Genomic DNA, 18,176 nt, shown 5'->3' on the forward strand with positions numbered 1-18,176 from the left:
TTACACTCCAGTTTCCTATACAGTACTGATCTTTACGGCATCAGACTTTCCTTTTAATTACCAGACATATCTGCAGCTGATCTTCCTTTTGGTTTGGCCCAGCCACTTCATTGGTACTGAAGCTACTTAGAGTTGTCTTTCTCTCTTCCCCAGTAGTGTGTTGGACACCCTCCAACCTGAGGGGTGTCATATCTTTTATCATTTTAAAACTATCTGGGGGGTTTCTTGGCAAAGATATTGGACCAGTTTGCCATTTCCTTCTCTAGTGGATTACTTTTTGATTCTTACTTTACCCTTGATCTTCTTAGAAAAGGTCTCTAGTATTTCTCCTTGAGAGATAATACTGGCTCCTAGTTTTAGATATTTACTATTCACTCTATTAAGGAAAGCTCCATTTATTCCTTTACTTTTAAGTACTTCTTGAAAAACAGAAATGTGTGCTGTATTTTGTTAAAACCGTTTTTGGATGTTTATTGATATAATATGATTTTTATTGTTTTCATTTTCTGTTATGTTGATAATTTTCCTAAAGGTTAACGAGTTTTACATTCCTGCTATCAGTACATCCTGGTCATAGTTAATGTTGTGCTATATTGCTTCTTTAATAATGTATAATATTTTGGTGTTGATATTCATTAGGAATATTAGCATGTAGTTTTATTTCTTTGATTTGTCTCTCCTTGGTTTAGGTGTCAAGACTATGATAAGAGAAATTTTTCTAGGATCATCTCCTCCTCCATTTTTGCCAACAGCTTAAATAATATTAAAATTAATTTTTCTTTGGATATTCAATATAATTCACTTATACATCCATCTGGTTTTTTTTTCCTTTTCTTCAGGAGCTAATTTATGACTTGTTCAATTTTTTCCCCCTGAGATTGGGTTATTTAAATTCTGTGTTTCCTATTCTGATTATCTGGATATCTTATATTTTTGCAAATATTCATCCATTTCATTTGTTATTAATGTTACTGCCATATAACTGGACAGATTAGTTTCTAATAATTTCCTTTATTTTCTCATTGTTTGTTGTAAATTATTTTTCACTTTAAGATTGGTGATTTTTTTTCCAAAAAGCCAGCCCCCGTTATTTTTTCAGTTGTATCATTATTTTTGCTATTAATTTTTTTTCATCTCTTTTTTGATTTTTCAGAATTTCAATTTTTGTGTTTATATGGGGGCCTTAGATTTATTCTAGTATTAATATTAGTATTCTAGTATTAGATTTATTCTAGTGCTTTTACTAGCATGCCCAATTAATTGATTTCTTTTTTATCTTTTTTGTTGATGAGAGTGTTTAGAGTTATAAATTCTCCCAAAATACTGCTTGGGCTATATCCACAAAGTTCTGGAATGCTTTCGTATTGTTGTCATTTTCTTTGATAAAACTATTTATTATTTCTGATTTATTATTTGGTCCATTAATTCTTAAGGACTAACTGAATTAGTTAATCTTCATTTAAGTTTAAATTTTAATATTCAAAAGTCTTATATTCTGTATAAATATCACATAATGTAAATTGCATTTGGGTCAGTAAAGGATGTATTTAATATTTCACTTTTCTGTATTTGTTACTGGGGCTTTTATGCTCTACAACAGGGTCTGTTTTTGTAAAAATACCATATACTGCTGAGAAAGATGTGCTCTTTTCCTCTTCAGTAATTGCTAGAGACTGATCACATATAATTTTAAAAAAGCTATTCAAGTCTTTAACTTATTTCTTGTTTATCATTTTGTTAAATTTGTCTAAGTTCAAAAAAAGTACATTGATGTCCTTAATTAGTCTTATTTTGAAATCTATTTCTTCCCATAATTCAGTTAACTTCCTTAAATACTTAGATGCTCTGCTATTTGGGGCTTATATATTAAGCAATGATATTATTTTATTGTCTCTGGTGCCTTTTAGCATAATGCAGTCTCCCTTTGTAATTCCTTCAACCATATTTCTTTTTACTGATGCTTTGTATGAGATCATGATTACTACATCTCCTTTTAAAATTTTGTCTAAAGAATAATAAATTCCACTCCAGCCTCTCATTTTAGCTCTATGAATTTTGTTTCAAGTGTGTTTCTTTTAAACAGGTGCATTGTTGGAGTCTACTTTTTCAGTCCATTCCATTATTCTCTTTTGTTTTCATCTGTGAGTTTATGCTATTGATGTTTATGGTTATGATTGTTCATTGCAAATTTCCCTCCACTATATCCTCATACTTTTCCCTCCCTTTGCCCCTTGCCCTCACTGTTTACAAAGAAGAGGGTGGGAAAAGAGAAGTAATATAAGCAACATTAGTGGTCTATAATTGAAGTAATTTGCTTCTATTATAGTGTCCCACCTCTCTTCTTCTTGCCTAGACTCTAATCATTGGTTGTTACTCTTTCTTTCTTACCTTTCAATCACATTTTATGATCAACCCTCTGAAGGCAAAGTATGTTTCATTTATGTTTATTCTGTCCTTGACTCTCTCTACCTTCTTAAACTTTTTCCTCCCCAATCCCTGTCTTCACCTTTTTCCAGTTGAGTTTAATGTATTTCTACAGTGTGTGTGTATGTATGTGTCTATGTATATATGCATGAATTCAATTCTTCTTTATCTGAGTCAGATAAGAGTGAGGTTCATGGGATGTCTGCTTCCTCTACCCCTTACTTCATGCTTGTAATCTCTTCCTTTTTTCTTTAATTTTTTTGCTCCATTTTAAGTTTTGAACTACCTCCCTCCCCACCCTGCACTAGAGAAGGCCACCATTTCACATACACACACATGCATGTAAATATACATACACATATGTATGTAATCACACATCCATCCATCTATCTATCTATCTGTCTATCTCTCTATCTATCTATCTATCTATCTATCTATCTATCTATCTATCTAAAAAACCCCCTACTCTGTATAACTCTATCAGTTCTTGCTCTGGAAGTAGATAGCATCTTCCTTCACAGGTCCTTTTTGGTTGATGTGATTATTTATAATACTCAGAATAGCTTAGCCTTTCTCAGTTATTCTTCAAACAATATTGCTTTAACTGTATACAGTGTTTTCTTGGTTCTGCTCATTTCACTGTTATTTCATTCAGGTCTTTTCAAGTTTTTCTAAAATCAACCTGCTCATCATTTCTTATAGCACAGTAGTATTCCATCATGATCATATATCACGACTTGTTTAATCATTCCCCAATTGGTGGGCATCCCCTTCATTTCCAGTTCTTTGCCACACAATGAAAGCTGTTACAAGTATTTTTAGGACATATAGGTTTGTAATCTCTTCCTGCATACTCCAGTTATGAGAAATAGTGAATTCTACCTCTTTCATTTCATCCATGATACATTCCTTTTTTTACCTCCTTTTTCTTTCCTCTTTTAGGATAATCAAACCAGAGCAAATTTACCCCTGAAGCCTTCTCTTTGTCTTATTTAACTCCTTCTATGCTTGAAGACATTAGATTTCCTGAGGAGACGCTTGTCTCTTCACCCCTCACCCCCCAATTAGGATGTAAGTACTTCATTATCATTTATGCCATTCTAGTTGCTCTAATATATTTACATTTCATGCTTTCTCTTGACTCTTTTGTTTCCTTTTCAAAGTTCCCATTTAGCTCTGGTCTTATTAGGAATGACTTAAAGGTCTCTATTCCACTAAAGTTCCCTTCCCCCCTTGCAGGATTATAAGAAATCTCAAAGAGTAAATTTTTCTTGGTTATAAGCCTTTCTATTTTGCTTTTTGTTTTGTTATTTATTAATATTGAATTGCAGAATTTTATCTTCTTTATAGTATTTGCTTCAAAGTCTTCTGTAGTCCTCTGTTTTCCAGGTACTTGAACTTTATATTTCTGTTTTCTTGAAGTAACTTTTCTTTGTTCTGGAAGCTCTGGATTCATGCATTTTGGGGTTTCTTTCAGGAGATGTCTGGTGGATGCTTTCTCTTTTCATCCTATACTCTGGTTTTGATAGATATAAATAGTTTTAATTTGTGATTTCTTGAGATATGGTTATGCAGGTTTTTGTTTGGTCATCGTTTTTAGGAATTAGGATGATGCTTAAATTGTGTCACCTTGACTTTTCTCCAGGTCAGTTGCTTCGATAGGAGATAGCTTATGTTTTCTTTCTTTTTCTTTTTGTAGATCTTTTGATTTTGATCCAATATTTCTTTTTGTCTCATGGAGTCATTAAGTTTTGAGTGGTCCATCTTGATTTGGGGGGACTTCATTACTTGGTAATACTATTTTTTACCCTTTATTCTAAGACATGTTTTTCTACTTTTAAAAATTTTTTACCCCAAAGCTCTCATTATAATTTCACTTATTCTAGGTAATTATATATTCCTTGTGGCCAAACCGTTTTTTTCCCTTTAAGGTTCCATTTATAGTTACTATGGAGTTACTTTCAGATTACTGCTTGGACATCTTGACTCATTTCTTTGCAGTGTTTGGTGTTGTCTTCTGTTTTCTCACATACCTTTGGTTCCTGGTTTGAGACTTTGTGCCAGGGCTAGGCTTTACTCCTCTCACACTCCTGGATGGAGTGGTCAGGACTTACTCGTTTCTGATCTTGAGCTCCGGTTACTGATTTCTACCTACCTGGTATTTTAGAGTGCTAAATTCTCTGGAGTGTCTTTGCTCATAATATTATGGACATCCACCCCCCCCCACCCCTCCAGAACTTTCATGTCAGAGTTCTGCTGGCTTTTGACCCCATGTGTCAATTTCTGATCCCTCCCTGCCATCCTGAGGATTTCCCCTTCTAAACCATACAGGCTCCCCTCTCTTCTGGGAAGAGAGCATTGCAGGTTTAACATGATCTTGTAGTGTCTCTAGTCCAAATGCTAGCAGGCTTTTGAGTTGGCTATCCATTCTTGTGATAGCTTCCCTGGCTAAGTGATCCAGCAGGATTCTGTCTCTGTGCAGTTCTGGATTTGATGAGGAAGTTTATTGTTTTTCCTTTGATTTCTTGATCATTTTTCAATCTGATGATCTTTTAAGAGTTCTTCTATGTACCATGTGGGAGAGCTAGGATTCCATATGACATTTTTGCCACTGCCTTAACCAGAATTAAGATCATACTATGATTGATCTGTAACACTTCCTAAGTGATGGAAGCTGCTTTTATTGAACTTTTGAAGCAAGTTATTTCTTGTGTACAGTTTTTCTGAAAGGAGCACTAGGATTGCACTTGGAGCTGAACCCCAGCTTCCCATTCTGTATGGGTACTCTTAAGCACTGGATGGGTAGTTAGTTTTTTAGGATAATTTAGGAAACCCAGGGTGGGGGGAGCAAGGACTTTATGATCTTTAATAGCTGTTCATACTGCTGGTTCTAGTTCTCCCATTGACTCTCCTTGGCTTCAAGCTGGTTACTAACGGAAGATAGTCCAGGATTTATAATCTAGTGGTGTGGTTTTTTGTTTACTTTCAGTGGCCAAAAAGAAAGTTTTTGGAATAATGGAAATAGATACTAACCTCTCTTTGTTTCAGTTTCCTTGTCTCTAATTGGCATTGTAAAATTATACTGAACTATCTCATAGAATTTTTATGGGGAGTAGAAAGAAGACTATAAAATGAAGTGCTGTGGATGTGTGAAAGACTATGTGAACAGATTTGTCTCCAGTTTCAGTGCTCATTTGAAAATATCCATCTTTTGTTGTTTGTATTAGATAGCACAGTGTATCTTTTTCTATAAAGATTATCTTTAACCTACCATGGTATTCAAAATACTTTAGGGGGCGGCTAGGTGGCATAGTAGATAGAGCACTGGCCAAGGAGTCTGGAGGATCTGAGTTCATATCCAGCTTCAGACACTTACTAGCTGTGTGACCCTGGGCAAGTCACTTAATGCCGGTTGCCTCACCAAAAAACCCAAAACAAAACACTTTAAAAGATTTAGTTTTAGGACTGGATGTGTAACTATTTTACATTTAAACAGGTAGGCATTTTTTCTTTTACTTGCCCAGGGTCACACAGCTAGTAAGTGTCCAGTGTCTGAGGTCAAATTTGATCTCAGGTCCTCCTGATTCCAGGGCCGATGCTCTATCCACTGGGGCATCCAGCTGCCCCTTTTCTTTAGGTATTGATAAGTCACTCCTATTTGACTGAGGCTCATAGGATAGATAGTTTCACTTCTGATCTATACTTGACTGGAATACTTGAACTATATGGTAATAATTACAGATTACATTGTTATCCTCTTAGTAGCTGTGTCCTTAGAATTGTCTTAGGAGAGGGGCCAGTGATCTCTCTAGCCCAAAGTATCAAAGTATGGCTTAGTATGGCTAAGCAGTGGTTATGGATTAGCTATAAGAATTAGACAAAGAATAAGTAATAAATAAAAGAAAAATGAGATGTGTAATGGTTATGTTAATAGTTGTCACGGTATGTACCTCATATCCTAGGAGGATGCTGTGATAAAAAGTTGTAAGTACAAGACGAAATATAAAGTGCATTTCCAAACAACTTGCAAGTAAGTTTTTCCAGTATTGAATCCAGGATTGAGCCTCTGCAACCCTTGATTTTCATTAGGATATTTAATTATTCTTTATATAATTTGTGGTCCTCTTCTCTCTTCTTCCATATGTATTCCCTTAGTTTTCCCAAATTTTGCCTTTAAAGTGAATAAGCATATTATGTTGAAACAGGTTTACCTATTTTTAATTGTAAAATTACTTTGGGTATCTATAACATTTTAGAAATAAATGGAGACAATATTTTTCCTTTCTTTTATTGTTTACTCCCTCAATTATAACTGTCTACTAATCAATGTGCTAGATCAGAAGATCAGATGGTTAATACCTTTCTATTTCTAGCCCTCATATTTATTACAAAATAGAGATTGGTAAAACAGGGTGGTAATACTAGAATTAGGTTAGAACTTTTATGTGGATGTTAGGCAGCTGCAAAATACAAGAGACTAAACATGATACTTAAAAACTTTCAGTGCCTTATGTTGAAGCCATGAACTTTGTACCACATTAGAGAGTAAATGGTAATAGCACATACATGATAGAACAGTGATTTCCCCAGGCCCCAATTTACATCCCAGAGTGCATTTATCTGATGTCAGAAGTCATTCCAAAATGTTTTAAAATGGAATTAATTTTAGTCATTCATCTTAGTTGAAAAATAGACATATATTGATTTGTGGGTAGGGATAAGTTCTCACTGTTCCGAAGAATTTGATAATTGCTTCCTTAACATTTTCTGTAACTGTCAGACACTACCTTCATATCTGAAGATGCTCAACTTAATTTAAAGTCTCCCTCATTATTTCTGTCTCTTAGCTTCCCTAACTTCCTTCAAGTTCCAGTTAAAATCTTATGTTCTACAAGAAACCTCTCCTGTTCTCCCTTAATGCTAGCCCCTTTCCTCTCTTCATTATCTCCATTTTTTTTTGCATGTAGTGTATTTGCACAGAGCATGTTGTCTCCCCCATTAGACTTTGAATTCCTTGAGAACAGGACTGTCTTTTGCTTTTCTTAGTATGCCCAACACTTTAGCACACTACCTGTCCCATAGTAGGTGTGTAATAAATGCTTATTGACTGACTGACAAGAAAAGGGAAAAATAAAGTGCATGACCATAAAGGTACGAAGAACAAAACATCAGTATTTTTCAAAATATAAATCTTTATGTAGATGGAATTTGTTTCTTTCTTTTTTTTTTTTTGGTGGGGCAACTGGGGTTAAGTGACTTGCCTAAGGTCACACAGCTAGTACATGTGTCAAATGTCTGAAACTGTATTTGAACTCAGGTCCTCCTGACTCCAGGTCTGGTGCTCTACTCACTATGCCGCCTAGCTGCCCTGAAATTTGTTAATAAAGATTAGAAAATTATGCATTTAAAAAATCTGAGGCAGTTATTACTCCATTAAAAAAATTAAGATTTCCTTCATGTAGCTGTGTAGTAGCAATTTAGATTTGAAGATCTTTCCCACCCATTAATAGGCCATGTGACCTGCTTACCTCACAGGAAGTCTAAGTTAAGTGTGGTGGGAGGAGCTTCCTGGCAGGAAAAGGAAATTATGTCACAGGAAATGCTGAAAGAGAGAGGAAGGGGGAGGGGGAGGGGGGAGGGGGAGAGGGGGAGGGAGCAGGGAGCAGGGCGCGGGAGAGGGCAGTTATAGCTGCTAGTGGCTGCTAATGGCCGCCCTCGTGGTAGTTAGAACTGAAAACAGGCTGACTTAGGTTTTGGGATGGGAGGCTCCAGGCTGTGATATTGTGTGTGGAATGTTTTACTGCTCTGATAGATAAGATAAATGGCCTGTGGGATATGGTTCTCTGGTGTCTGAACTCAGTTTGCTTCTTCTCCCTTCAATGTGGAGTCTCGTATACTTTGTGATACAGAACCACACAGGCATTTCAGCAGTTGTCATCTGCATTGTTACTACTGCCTTACTGGTACAGGCTGCAAATACCACCTTATTTTTTCATGTAATCAAATGATACGTGTAAAGTACCTTGCAAACTTTAAAGTGCTATGTAAATATTAACTATTATTATTACATATACTTCCTAGAAGTACATGTAGAAATTTGGGGTTGTTTTTGAGATGTTCCTTAAAGGAAACAAAGAGTTGGTAACTGCAGCCCTCTGTGCCTCCCAACACACATTGCTGTACGATATCTCATCAGGATGCAGAGGTTTTTGATTCCTTAAGCTTCCTGACATCTGGACTTATTATTTACCACATTTTAAAGTTTGCCATGCAGTTTTTAAAAAGATTTATATAAAACAGGGTATCACCGTCTTGTACGTCTTGCCAAAAGTCTTATCTGAAGCTATTTTGAGGGACGCTTTCGTTACAACAGCAAAAGAAGGTGAAAGGAGGGGCCGCACAACGGGATTTCCAGACCCTTCTCGCTCTTTCCATGAGTTTCCCTTCACTTGGGCAGGGCATAAGGAGCTTTGGCTCAGTGGGAAGAAGCTGAAGCGGTGGTACAGGATGAGTGCTCTCGTTGTGTGATGCAGTACCACCTTCTGCTGCCGTCGCTGCTGCCGCTGTAGGAAATAAGCTTTCTTGAGGGCACGGACGGCGTATTTTGTTTTGCCTTTGTATCTCAATGCCTAAGATGTCATTTAATACCAGCAATAGGCATTTAACAAATGCTTGTTGGATTTGAGTGCTGCTGTATGAAAATGGCTATACTCCAGATCCAGGATGGGGAGGATAGATTGGGAAAATGTTGTAGGGGACTGTGCAGGCCTGGCATAAGGTATATGTGTGTCCCAGGGAAAGTGTGAAAATTGTGTGCCCTGAATGTTATTGTCTGCTGGAAGCTTTGAGCCTTCTCTGAGATATACGTGATTTAGTGGTCGGTGTCCTGGGTTTTGAGTCAGAAGAAACTCCAGTTCATATTCTACCTATGACAGTTATTTTGATGTGACCGTAGATGGGTCATTTTCCCTTTCTTAGTCTTAGTTTCCTCATATGTCAGAGGAGAGTGATATTACCTGTAGTACTTACCTCATAAGTTTGTTGTGAGGGACAGATAAGATAATCTATGTAAAGAGCTTAGCAAACTTCAAAGCTCCTTATTAATGCACAATTTTATAGTGTTAAAATGTACATCAACAAAAAGAAATATTAAAAATTCTGTGGAGAAGAACTAACATGGATGGGTATAAGGTATAAGGTACAAGGACCCAATTTTGGATCAATCTAAGGAAACAACTTTCCAAGCATTAGTTGCCTCACAATGAAGTAAGGGCCAGTGTGGAAAGCAGTGAGCTTTCTGTCACTGGGAGGGCAGCATGGAGGTTGATGAGAATTCAAGAAACCTGTTTTATACTGTCTATCAATTGAGTATTCTTTAAATGGCTCCTGTGTTTGCTTGGTAGAGATAGACTGTTTAGATAAGACAGGGTCTGTTAGCTTATATAGCTCTTAACAGTCTAGGAAGGAGATAGAACAGGTCTATAAAACTCTAGAATAATACTGTAGAAGTATATTAGAGAAGTGCCAAGTTTTAGGTGATGTCCAAGATGAAATGACTATCACAGTGCCTTGCAGATAGATGATAGGTATTTAATAGACGTTTGGTGAATTGAATGATTGCTAGACTTAACCTGAATGTGTGATGGAAGGCTTCCTGGAAGAGGCAGCATTTGAGTTGTGTTCTAAAGGACAAGGAATTCCACCATTGACAATGAGGAAGAAAGAAAGGAAAACATTTTAGCCACAGGTGAAAGTACAGGCAAAGGCAGAGATAGAAGTAGAAAATTTCAGGGGGGCAATGTGGAATAATGGAAAGAGAACTGATGGTGGAGTCAGAGGATGTGAGTTCAAATTTGGCCTTTGATGTTTACTGACTGTACCTTAGGAAAAAAAACCAACCCCCTCCTCCCCCAAATCCAAAGCAACCACAACAACAAAACACTCTGTCTCCATGGACTTCAGCTTTTCCATCTCAAAAATAAAGGAATTTATAGCTTCTGAGGTTTCTTCTATCTCCATAACTATGATCCTGTAAACTCGTGTTTGGGAAACAGGAAGTATCCGGTATGCAAAGGGGAGTGATCTGAAACATGACTGGAAAGGGAGGGTGGCCCCAGATTGCGGAAGATCCTGAAACCAGGCTAAAGGCTTGTAACTTTACTCTTGAACCAATACAGAACCATGTTTATGCAACTAGGTTTATTTACAAGGAGGATTAGACATAGTATGCCTTTTCTGAAAGGGTCCCAGCCCTTAATAGAGCTGGTTTTGATCAGTATCATGTTTCTAGATTTTAATTTCTGTTTGGTCTATTCTAGTGTTCAAGGAGTCTATTATTTGGGTAAGATTTACAATTTCTTCTTCCAGGCTATTTATTCTCCTTTCAGATTTTTTTCCCTTTTTCTCTCTTGCTTCATTTCTTCTAGGTATTCATGTAGTCCTTCTAGAAAATCCATTATTTCCCTTTGAGTCTCTGCTTGGATTTGTTATGGAGTTACTGTCTCTTTATTTTGGGGGAATCTCAAGAGCCACAATAATTTTTGTACTGGTTGATGTCTTTGTTGATTTATTCATCTCTCCAGCTTTAGTTCCTGTAATGTGGCTTTTTGCCAGGGCCAAGTTCCATCCCTATGTAGTTCTGGGTATGACGGTCATTCCTGGTTCATCTCAACCTGGATCTCCTCGATTCTTCTGCTAACTTCCACATCCTAAAATTAAGCTTCGCTGAATCTTTGAGGTTCAGAGCACTGGATCTGCCATACTCTCTATGGCATCTCAGAATAGAGTGGTCAGGCTCTTGTAGTTCACCCATGTTGTCTCAGTGCCCCTCCATCCCTTTTATTCATGTAGATTCAGAGTTGAATGTCAAGTCAGCATTTCCTTATTTGTAAGTTGATTCTTCGTGGGAACTTTCTTGCTCCTCAGCATGCTTCTAGTTGATCTTGCGTTACCATCAACTGATTTTTGCCCAGGGAAGCAAACTAATTTTAATATTAGTCAAAGTCAAACAATTAGGAAGAAAAACCTACTGCAAAAACCTATTAGTGCAAGCCACAGACAAATAAAATTTTTGTGCTATTCACTGTTAAGAATTTCCTGTGCTACTACTGCCTTTCATTAGTATTAAAGAATAGGAAAAAGCTTTGGATCTGAGTGGTTGTTAGTATTAAATCAAATAATGTCCGTGAAAAGGCTTTGGAAAGTTTTTAAAAGTGCTTTACTCGTGTATGGCAGCATTATTATTTATTTTTATTATCGAAGATTCATTGTGCTTATAACATATGCTTCAAAGGCAGCTCTCAAAGCTACACATGTATTTTTCTGAGAGAAGTTATAGTTTGTATATACTTAGATATTGAATGTCTAAACTTGAATGTTTGTGAACTGCCCATATATCTGGACTAATTGTATTTCTGCCTGAACAGATCAGATAGTAAACATGCAGAAATATAGAAGCCAAGAACAATGTGTGCAGATTTGGAGGTGATGTTGGGGTCCCTTTGCAAATTTTGGCCCATAGAGTAAGGCCAGCTGTTCATTTATTTCACGACTAGGTTTGGAATCCATCCAGTTGCAGGCCGAATGCCTGGTCAGCTGAATGTACTTTTAGCTGAAGCCGGGGTCCCGTATGATATTGTATTAGAAATGGATGAGATCAATCATGATTTCCCAGGTAAGAAGTGGTGGAAAAGTATCTTCAAAAACTTTGTTTAGATGAAAGCATACCAAATTGAGACAAAAATATGACTATAAGAACTTTTGGAATATTTATTACTCAGAAAAAGACAATGTTGTATAAAATTCAACTGATTTTTGTATATTGGTATTCTTGGAGGAAGACAATAAAAACTTAGTCAATAAATCCACCTAACACTTGCCAGTCTGTGGAATGTCCTTGTCTTCCCTTTATGCCAATCTATGTTTTGCAGAATGAGTTTATAAGTAAAATAGAATTTTATTAGTCTCAATGCTAGTCTATTGATACTGATTAATTTCTGAATGGTTTACTATTTTTCTGTTATGTATATGTAGTATTGTTGAAATTAAACTAGTTTGCTCTTCTGAGAACTTAGTAGATAAAGCATCCTGAATATGGAGGAAGGAGGAGGACAGCATGCATCTGTACTTTGATGACACTCTAGAATTTTTTATATTTTAGTATTTAAAGATATTTTCATTCAGGTACTCTAGTAATTCATTTATTTAAATTTCAGTGTCCACAGAGTTTCACTTTTGCCAAAAATGGTGTTGAAAATGAAGAAAATGGTCAGGACCATTCACTTAAGTGACATTGTGGGTACAATTACAATACATGATTAATTATTATGACATTGACCCTAATTTGCCTCTCCTAAACTTCAAAATGTGATGATAACCCCATCAAAGATAATGCAACTGAAATATCATTTTGGAAAGATAAATTTAAAAGGATTTTTATCATTATTTGGATTAAGCATGTTATTGAAAATACAGATACTTGTCAAAGGAGGAGTTAAAATGATGCACTTAAGTTTTTAATCTTCATTTTCTTCCTTTCTTTTTTTATGATGTAGATACTGATTTAGTCCTTGTAATTGGTGCAAATGACACTGTTAATTCAGCAGCTCAAGAAGATCCCAACTCTATTATAGCTGGGATGCCAGTTTTAGAAGTCTGGAAATCAAAACAGGTAAAGTTTCAAATACCTATTTTAAAGTAAGTTTTTAACCTACATTTTAGGCATCAAATTGCCTCCTCTCTCATGCTACAAAATAGCAGGTACCTGCATCTGTTAGCTTAGTTGGTTAGAGAAGAGGTGTTAAACATGGTCTCTGGTAGGCTGCATATGACCCACAATACTGCCAAGTGTGGCCTTAACCATATTAAAGTATAATTGAGGAATATTTATCAAAATAAATAAAAATGCAATAAAACATAGATATATTTGCATTTTAAAACTAAGCCAAGATGTACCCCTCAGGGATCCTTATGTACAGTTTAGTGGCCCCTATTTCCGTTTGATTTTGATACCCACTGGGTTAGAGCGTGGTGTTATTATGAGGTTGGGGTTTGGGCTTTTAATTTCTTTATGGATTTCATGCAGTTCCATGGTTATAGACTCAACTCAGGTGTATATCCCCGGCTGTGAGTACAACTGAGTACGAGAATGTGGATGGAACAGTGTAAATCCATCACTTCAGCTGGAAGAATAATTTATATCCTTTGATTATAACTGAATGAAATCCAGAGTCAATGCTTGGCATAAGTAACTAAGAACAAGTGGATTCACTCTGTGACAGCAAATCAATGTCATCTTCATATATGAAGGATAGAATGTATTTTCATTTGTTATTTTACAAGAGTTTGAATGTCGTTGATATGCCTTGTCTTACAGAAAGGTGACCCAAATCCAAAAAATAAGCTACATTTCAATGAGTTTAGTTTTACTCATGTACATTATTTCCGAGGAGGCTAATGAAGACAGCTTTTAGAAAGTTCAAAGCACTTAGCAGGTGTTACTCCTCCTCTCTCTCCAAGTGTGGTCCTGATGGCAATGGGCATATTTTTGTAAATGGGAGAAAAGAAACTTTAAATTTATGTTTTTGTGAGAGGCCTAAGTTAAAACAAAACAAAGGAAAAAAGGGAAACAAAAAAAGTACCTTTGATTTAGAATAGTATTTGGCTTCACTCTGAGGCCATGGTGTGGTAAATAGAGAGTTGGTCTCAGAGCCAAGAAGACCTTGGGTTCAAGTGTCTCTTAAGACACAAAAAAGCTTGGTGACCCTGGGTAAGTTACTTAAAGTTTCAATCTCCTGGCAACTCCCTAAGACTTGTAAGTTGGAGAGAAAGTGCTGACCTGCATCAATAGAGGTTTCCTTATCCAGGAATTCTCTGTATTAGTAAAATCACAGGTCTGGACCCTAGCCATTCACTATTTCTTTTAAAAATATGCTCTATTCAGGAACTAAGTTACTGTTTGTGTTAAATAAATATAGATGATGTGAACACTTGCATGTCTGTGTTCAAAGTTTATTGCATCATCAATTCATAATTGAATGTGCCCTGGGGGTGGGGGGAGAGCAGTATAACTTTCTGCTTGACACTTTGTGCTACACATGAAAATGTTTTTCAATGTCTAGTTTCTTGGGAGGTATATGTCCATAAACTACAGAAAGCTTGCTTATTTAACCAAAAAGTGACAATAGTAGCAAAGTCTATCTAGATTGGCCCACTAGGCTTGCATCATGTCATATGGGAATGGTTATTGTGCTACACCTATAGCGTATAAAATTAGAGTTCACCTTCCCTGTCCCTTTTATTTTGTTGAAATACAGCATTAGAGTTAACTGTTTATCTTTTTCTTTTTGAGAGATAGAATCTGTCCCCACAGGTCTTTTGTATTGAAAGATTTTGACAGTTTGAGGTCTAGTGACTAAAAGGTAGAATTGGGAATCCTGCCCTACTTTCCCTCTCAAACATACGTCAAAATTTTTAATAGAAGCTCATGTACTCTCTAGCCCACATATATTTTGATGTCTTAATATTAAAGGAATGAATGGCCCATGTTATTAAAAGAATAATAAACTTGTGTTTCAGGTAATTGTTATGAAGAGGTCTCTGGGAGTTGGCTATGCTGCAGTGGACAACCCAATATTCTACAAACCCAACACTTCAATGCTTTTAGGGGATGCCAAGAAGACCTGTGATGCTCTACAGGCAAAAATTAGGGAATCCTACCAGAAGTAGATATCAGTAGCCATTGTCTAAAATAGCTCCTTCAACTATATGAACAGAAGAATATCTGTAAGGTATAAATCATGTCTTTGAGAAAGACAAAACTCTGAAAAATACAAATGAAAAGGACACATACCATCCAAATATAGTGAATTGTCATAGTTTTTAAAAGAAGCATCAAAGATGCTATATCTTTCTGTGCATATATTTGATATGATGAGTCAGAAGCATTTTATAAAAAGAGACTATCATCATTTTAGGTGAAATCCAGTTGAAAAATTTCTCCTCCCTTCACTTTTAGTAGCCAACAGTTTTTCAAGAACCAAAAATATGGTGTTTTAGGAACCTTCTAAGTGCTTTAGACTAAAAACAGGTCACGATGTAAACATTGTATGCATCTGTATTATTCCAAAATTTTTGTTAATCAAATGAATATAATTTAAAGCTTTATCTATTCTTAAGTTGTCCCCTGGATGTTTAATCTTGTTTCAAATTAACACCATTATTCTCTTCATTTTTTTCAGTCTGTTGTTTCAAACCCTGAGTTTTGGGGTTATTTTGTATAATGTACTCTTAATGGCTTAGTTCACCTCTTTAAAATTCTGGAAAACATTAATGTTATTAGCTTTTGTATGTTTCACTGGAACCTATATGTGTTGAGCTATGATGAAATATACCAATTTGAAATCTGTTTTGCTTTTAAAATCTAACTCCCTTTATAATATTATAAGAACTCTTTGAGTTCATATGGTAGGTTTAGTTGAGTACTCAATTTATGTTGTGTAGGGCTGTTTTATTTTTATTAAGTGCACTTGAGTGGAATTCAAATATTTGACTAATAAAATAAATTTATCATGTTTGCATAATGATGTAGCAACTGTTTCTGGTGACAAAGGCTAAATACAGATAGTTTTACTTGTGTTAGAAAGCATTAACATCTGGGGAAGACATGTTACTATGAAGTAAATGAGATTAATCCATCTTAACTGTTTATAAAAATGATTTTTCAAATTATTGTGTTGGGTTCTTGTGTGATTGATGACATTTGAAAAAAATACAAGCACTTTTTTCACTACCTCTGTATTTATGCAAATATCAGTAAAAAGAAACTGACCATACCTTTTTGAAGCAGAAAAATAGATTCTTGATTGATCTTGTCTGCTGTGCCAAAAGCTTCATATATTCTTGATGTGTGGCAAAAGTGTGACAAATACTAAAGACATTTGTATAAATTTGGTATTAATTGCTATCTGCAGAATTCAGCTATCTTCTTCAGTTAACAATATAGTCTATAAAATCATGCTGAAACAAGCCAAAAATATTTATTTTTTTGTCATGCTTCACTTTGAAGGATTTATTCATTAGGTAAACAACTTATGTTTCTGTGTGCCTCATTAGGCTCAGTGTTTTCTAGGAATAGGAACGTAACCTTTCCTTTGTATTTTAAGTAACAAATGCAGTAGGCTAATGGATCACAACTCATTTTTAACTTCAGGACTATATTTTATCATGAAAGATTTATTTGAAAGAGTGAACAGTATTTCCTTCCTGAGACTATTTCAGTATGGCAGGGAGGTATAAATGGGAAGGGAGACACATTTATGCTTTGGAGATAGCTGCTACAGTCAGGTTAAGCTGAAAGCAGCTGGATTATACCTGAATTATTATAATTATCATTGCCGTTTGTAGTAGTTGTTTAACAAATCTCAGTGAAATTTCCAATTACACTTTTGCTACTTGAAATTACACTTTTGCTACTTGGCAAGCCTTTGTTGTACAGTCCTGTTAAGTGAAATGAAAATTAAACTAAAGGTGATTTTTATCTGATAGATTTATTTTTGAGCATATTGCTTCTCTTATTAGTATCCCCACAGTGGTGGTCTTAAGTTATGAATTACAATAAAATTTTTAAATTCCCTAATCATTTTGTTTCCCCACAAGAATATCGACATTAGTGGATATTCTTTTTCACCCTCTATATTGTCTTAAATTTTGTAGTAGTGAAGCACTTGTGTGCCTGTACTGTTCACCATATATTTTTGCTTCTTGATCACTCATGGTGCATATCTTCCTCCCTTTCTCCCCTCTCTCACTTCGTATTCTGACATTGAAAAAAGAATGACTTAGTGTTTTATATCCTGCTATAGTTCAGTAAGCAACCTAGGATACATGCTGACATTTATGTAGTCTTTAGCTTCTAGTATCCACGCATCCTTTGTGTTTTTCTTTTCTGCTGGAGTGGACTGTTTTGAAATCAATCACCTTGCCAAACAGGCCTCCAAATGGTTTAATAAATGATGCCTAAAATGTTTTGTGGATTTGATTATTTTTTCTTCATTAGTCTCTATAGTCTCTCTGCTACATTATGAACCCCCATTGCTAACATTAGCAATTTCTTCTCCCTGTTCAACAGATAGGAAAATTGGATTAGGACATATTGGTTAATTGACTTGGTGATGAATCTGGAAATAGAACTTTCAAGAATGTAATCCCCATCAAAGCAGATACTTTACTTTTATACATGGGTAATTTTAGATATAGAATCGCCTATATAAATCATTTAATAGGAAGCATTAAACTTCAACTCAATTTGTCCAACTCCATGAATGTTTTCTTTCTAGCAAATTTATCAAAACCCTTATGGTGTATGTAATCAATAAGCAACTTTCCCAGTCCCTCAGGCAACAAAGCTAATGTATTAAAGCATATTAGTTTTGGGAAAATTGGGCAGCTCTGTTGTAAATCTAGGAAGAGTACTTCAAGTATTTAATTTATAGACCTTGCCAGTATTTGAAAAACTGTGCCAACAAATGTGATTGGGCTAGAAGGGTGAAAAAAATTCCTCTGCTCCAATGGTAGCAATTTTCATAACCCAGCTGCTCTTGAGGTTTTCCAAGGAAAGAAGGATTGGGTTAATTAGCAAAGGAAAAATCCCTCCAAGGGAAGCTTTTTATGGTCTTGCTTTAATAAAAAGGCAGAAACTGTCATGTTTGTATTTAAGAAGCATTCAAGACCCCAGTGCTCAAACTGTTATCTCT

At 35.6% G+C, this 18,176-nt stretch overlaps 1 protein-coding gene across 1 annotated transcript in view; it reads left to right on the plus strand.

Annotated features, from left to right (window-relative positions):
* NNT (nicotinamide nucleotide transhydrogenase) overlaps positions 1-17,449 on the plus strand; it is a 120,048-nt gene extending 102,599 nt beyond the window's left edge. Inside the window, exons 20-22 of the mRNA XM_036759766.1 lie at positions 11,979-12,097; positions 12,978-13,093; positions 15,001-17,449. Coding sequence (XP_036615661.1) covers positions 11,979-12,097; positions 12,978-13,093; positions 15,001-15,150 — 385 coding nt within the window. The 3' untranslated portion in view covers positions 15,151-17,449. The remainder of the gene's footprint in view (positions 1-11,978; positions 12,098-12,977; positions 13,094-15,000) is intronic.
* Positions 17,450-18,176: the final 727 nt, after the last annotated feature.

This window comes from Trichosurus vulpecula, chromosome 1 (genome assembly GCF_011100635.1).
Source record: "Trichosurus vulpecula isolate mTriVul1 chromosome 1, mTriVul1.pri, whole genome shotgun sequence".
Lineage (NCBI taxonomy): Eukaryota > Metazoa > Chordata > Mammalia > Diprotodontia > Phalangeridae > Trichosurus > Trichosurus vulpecula.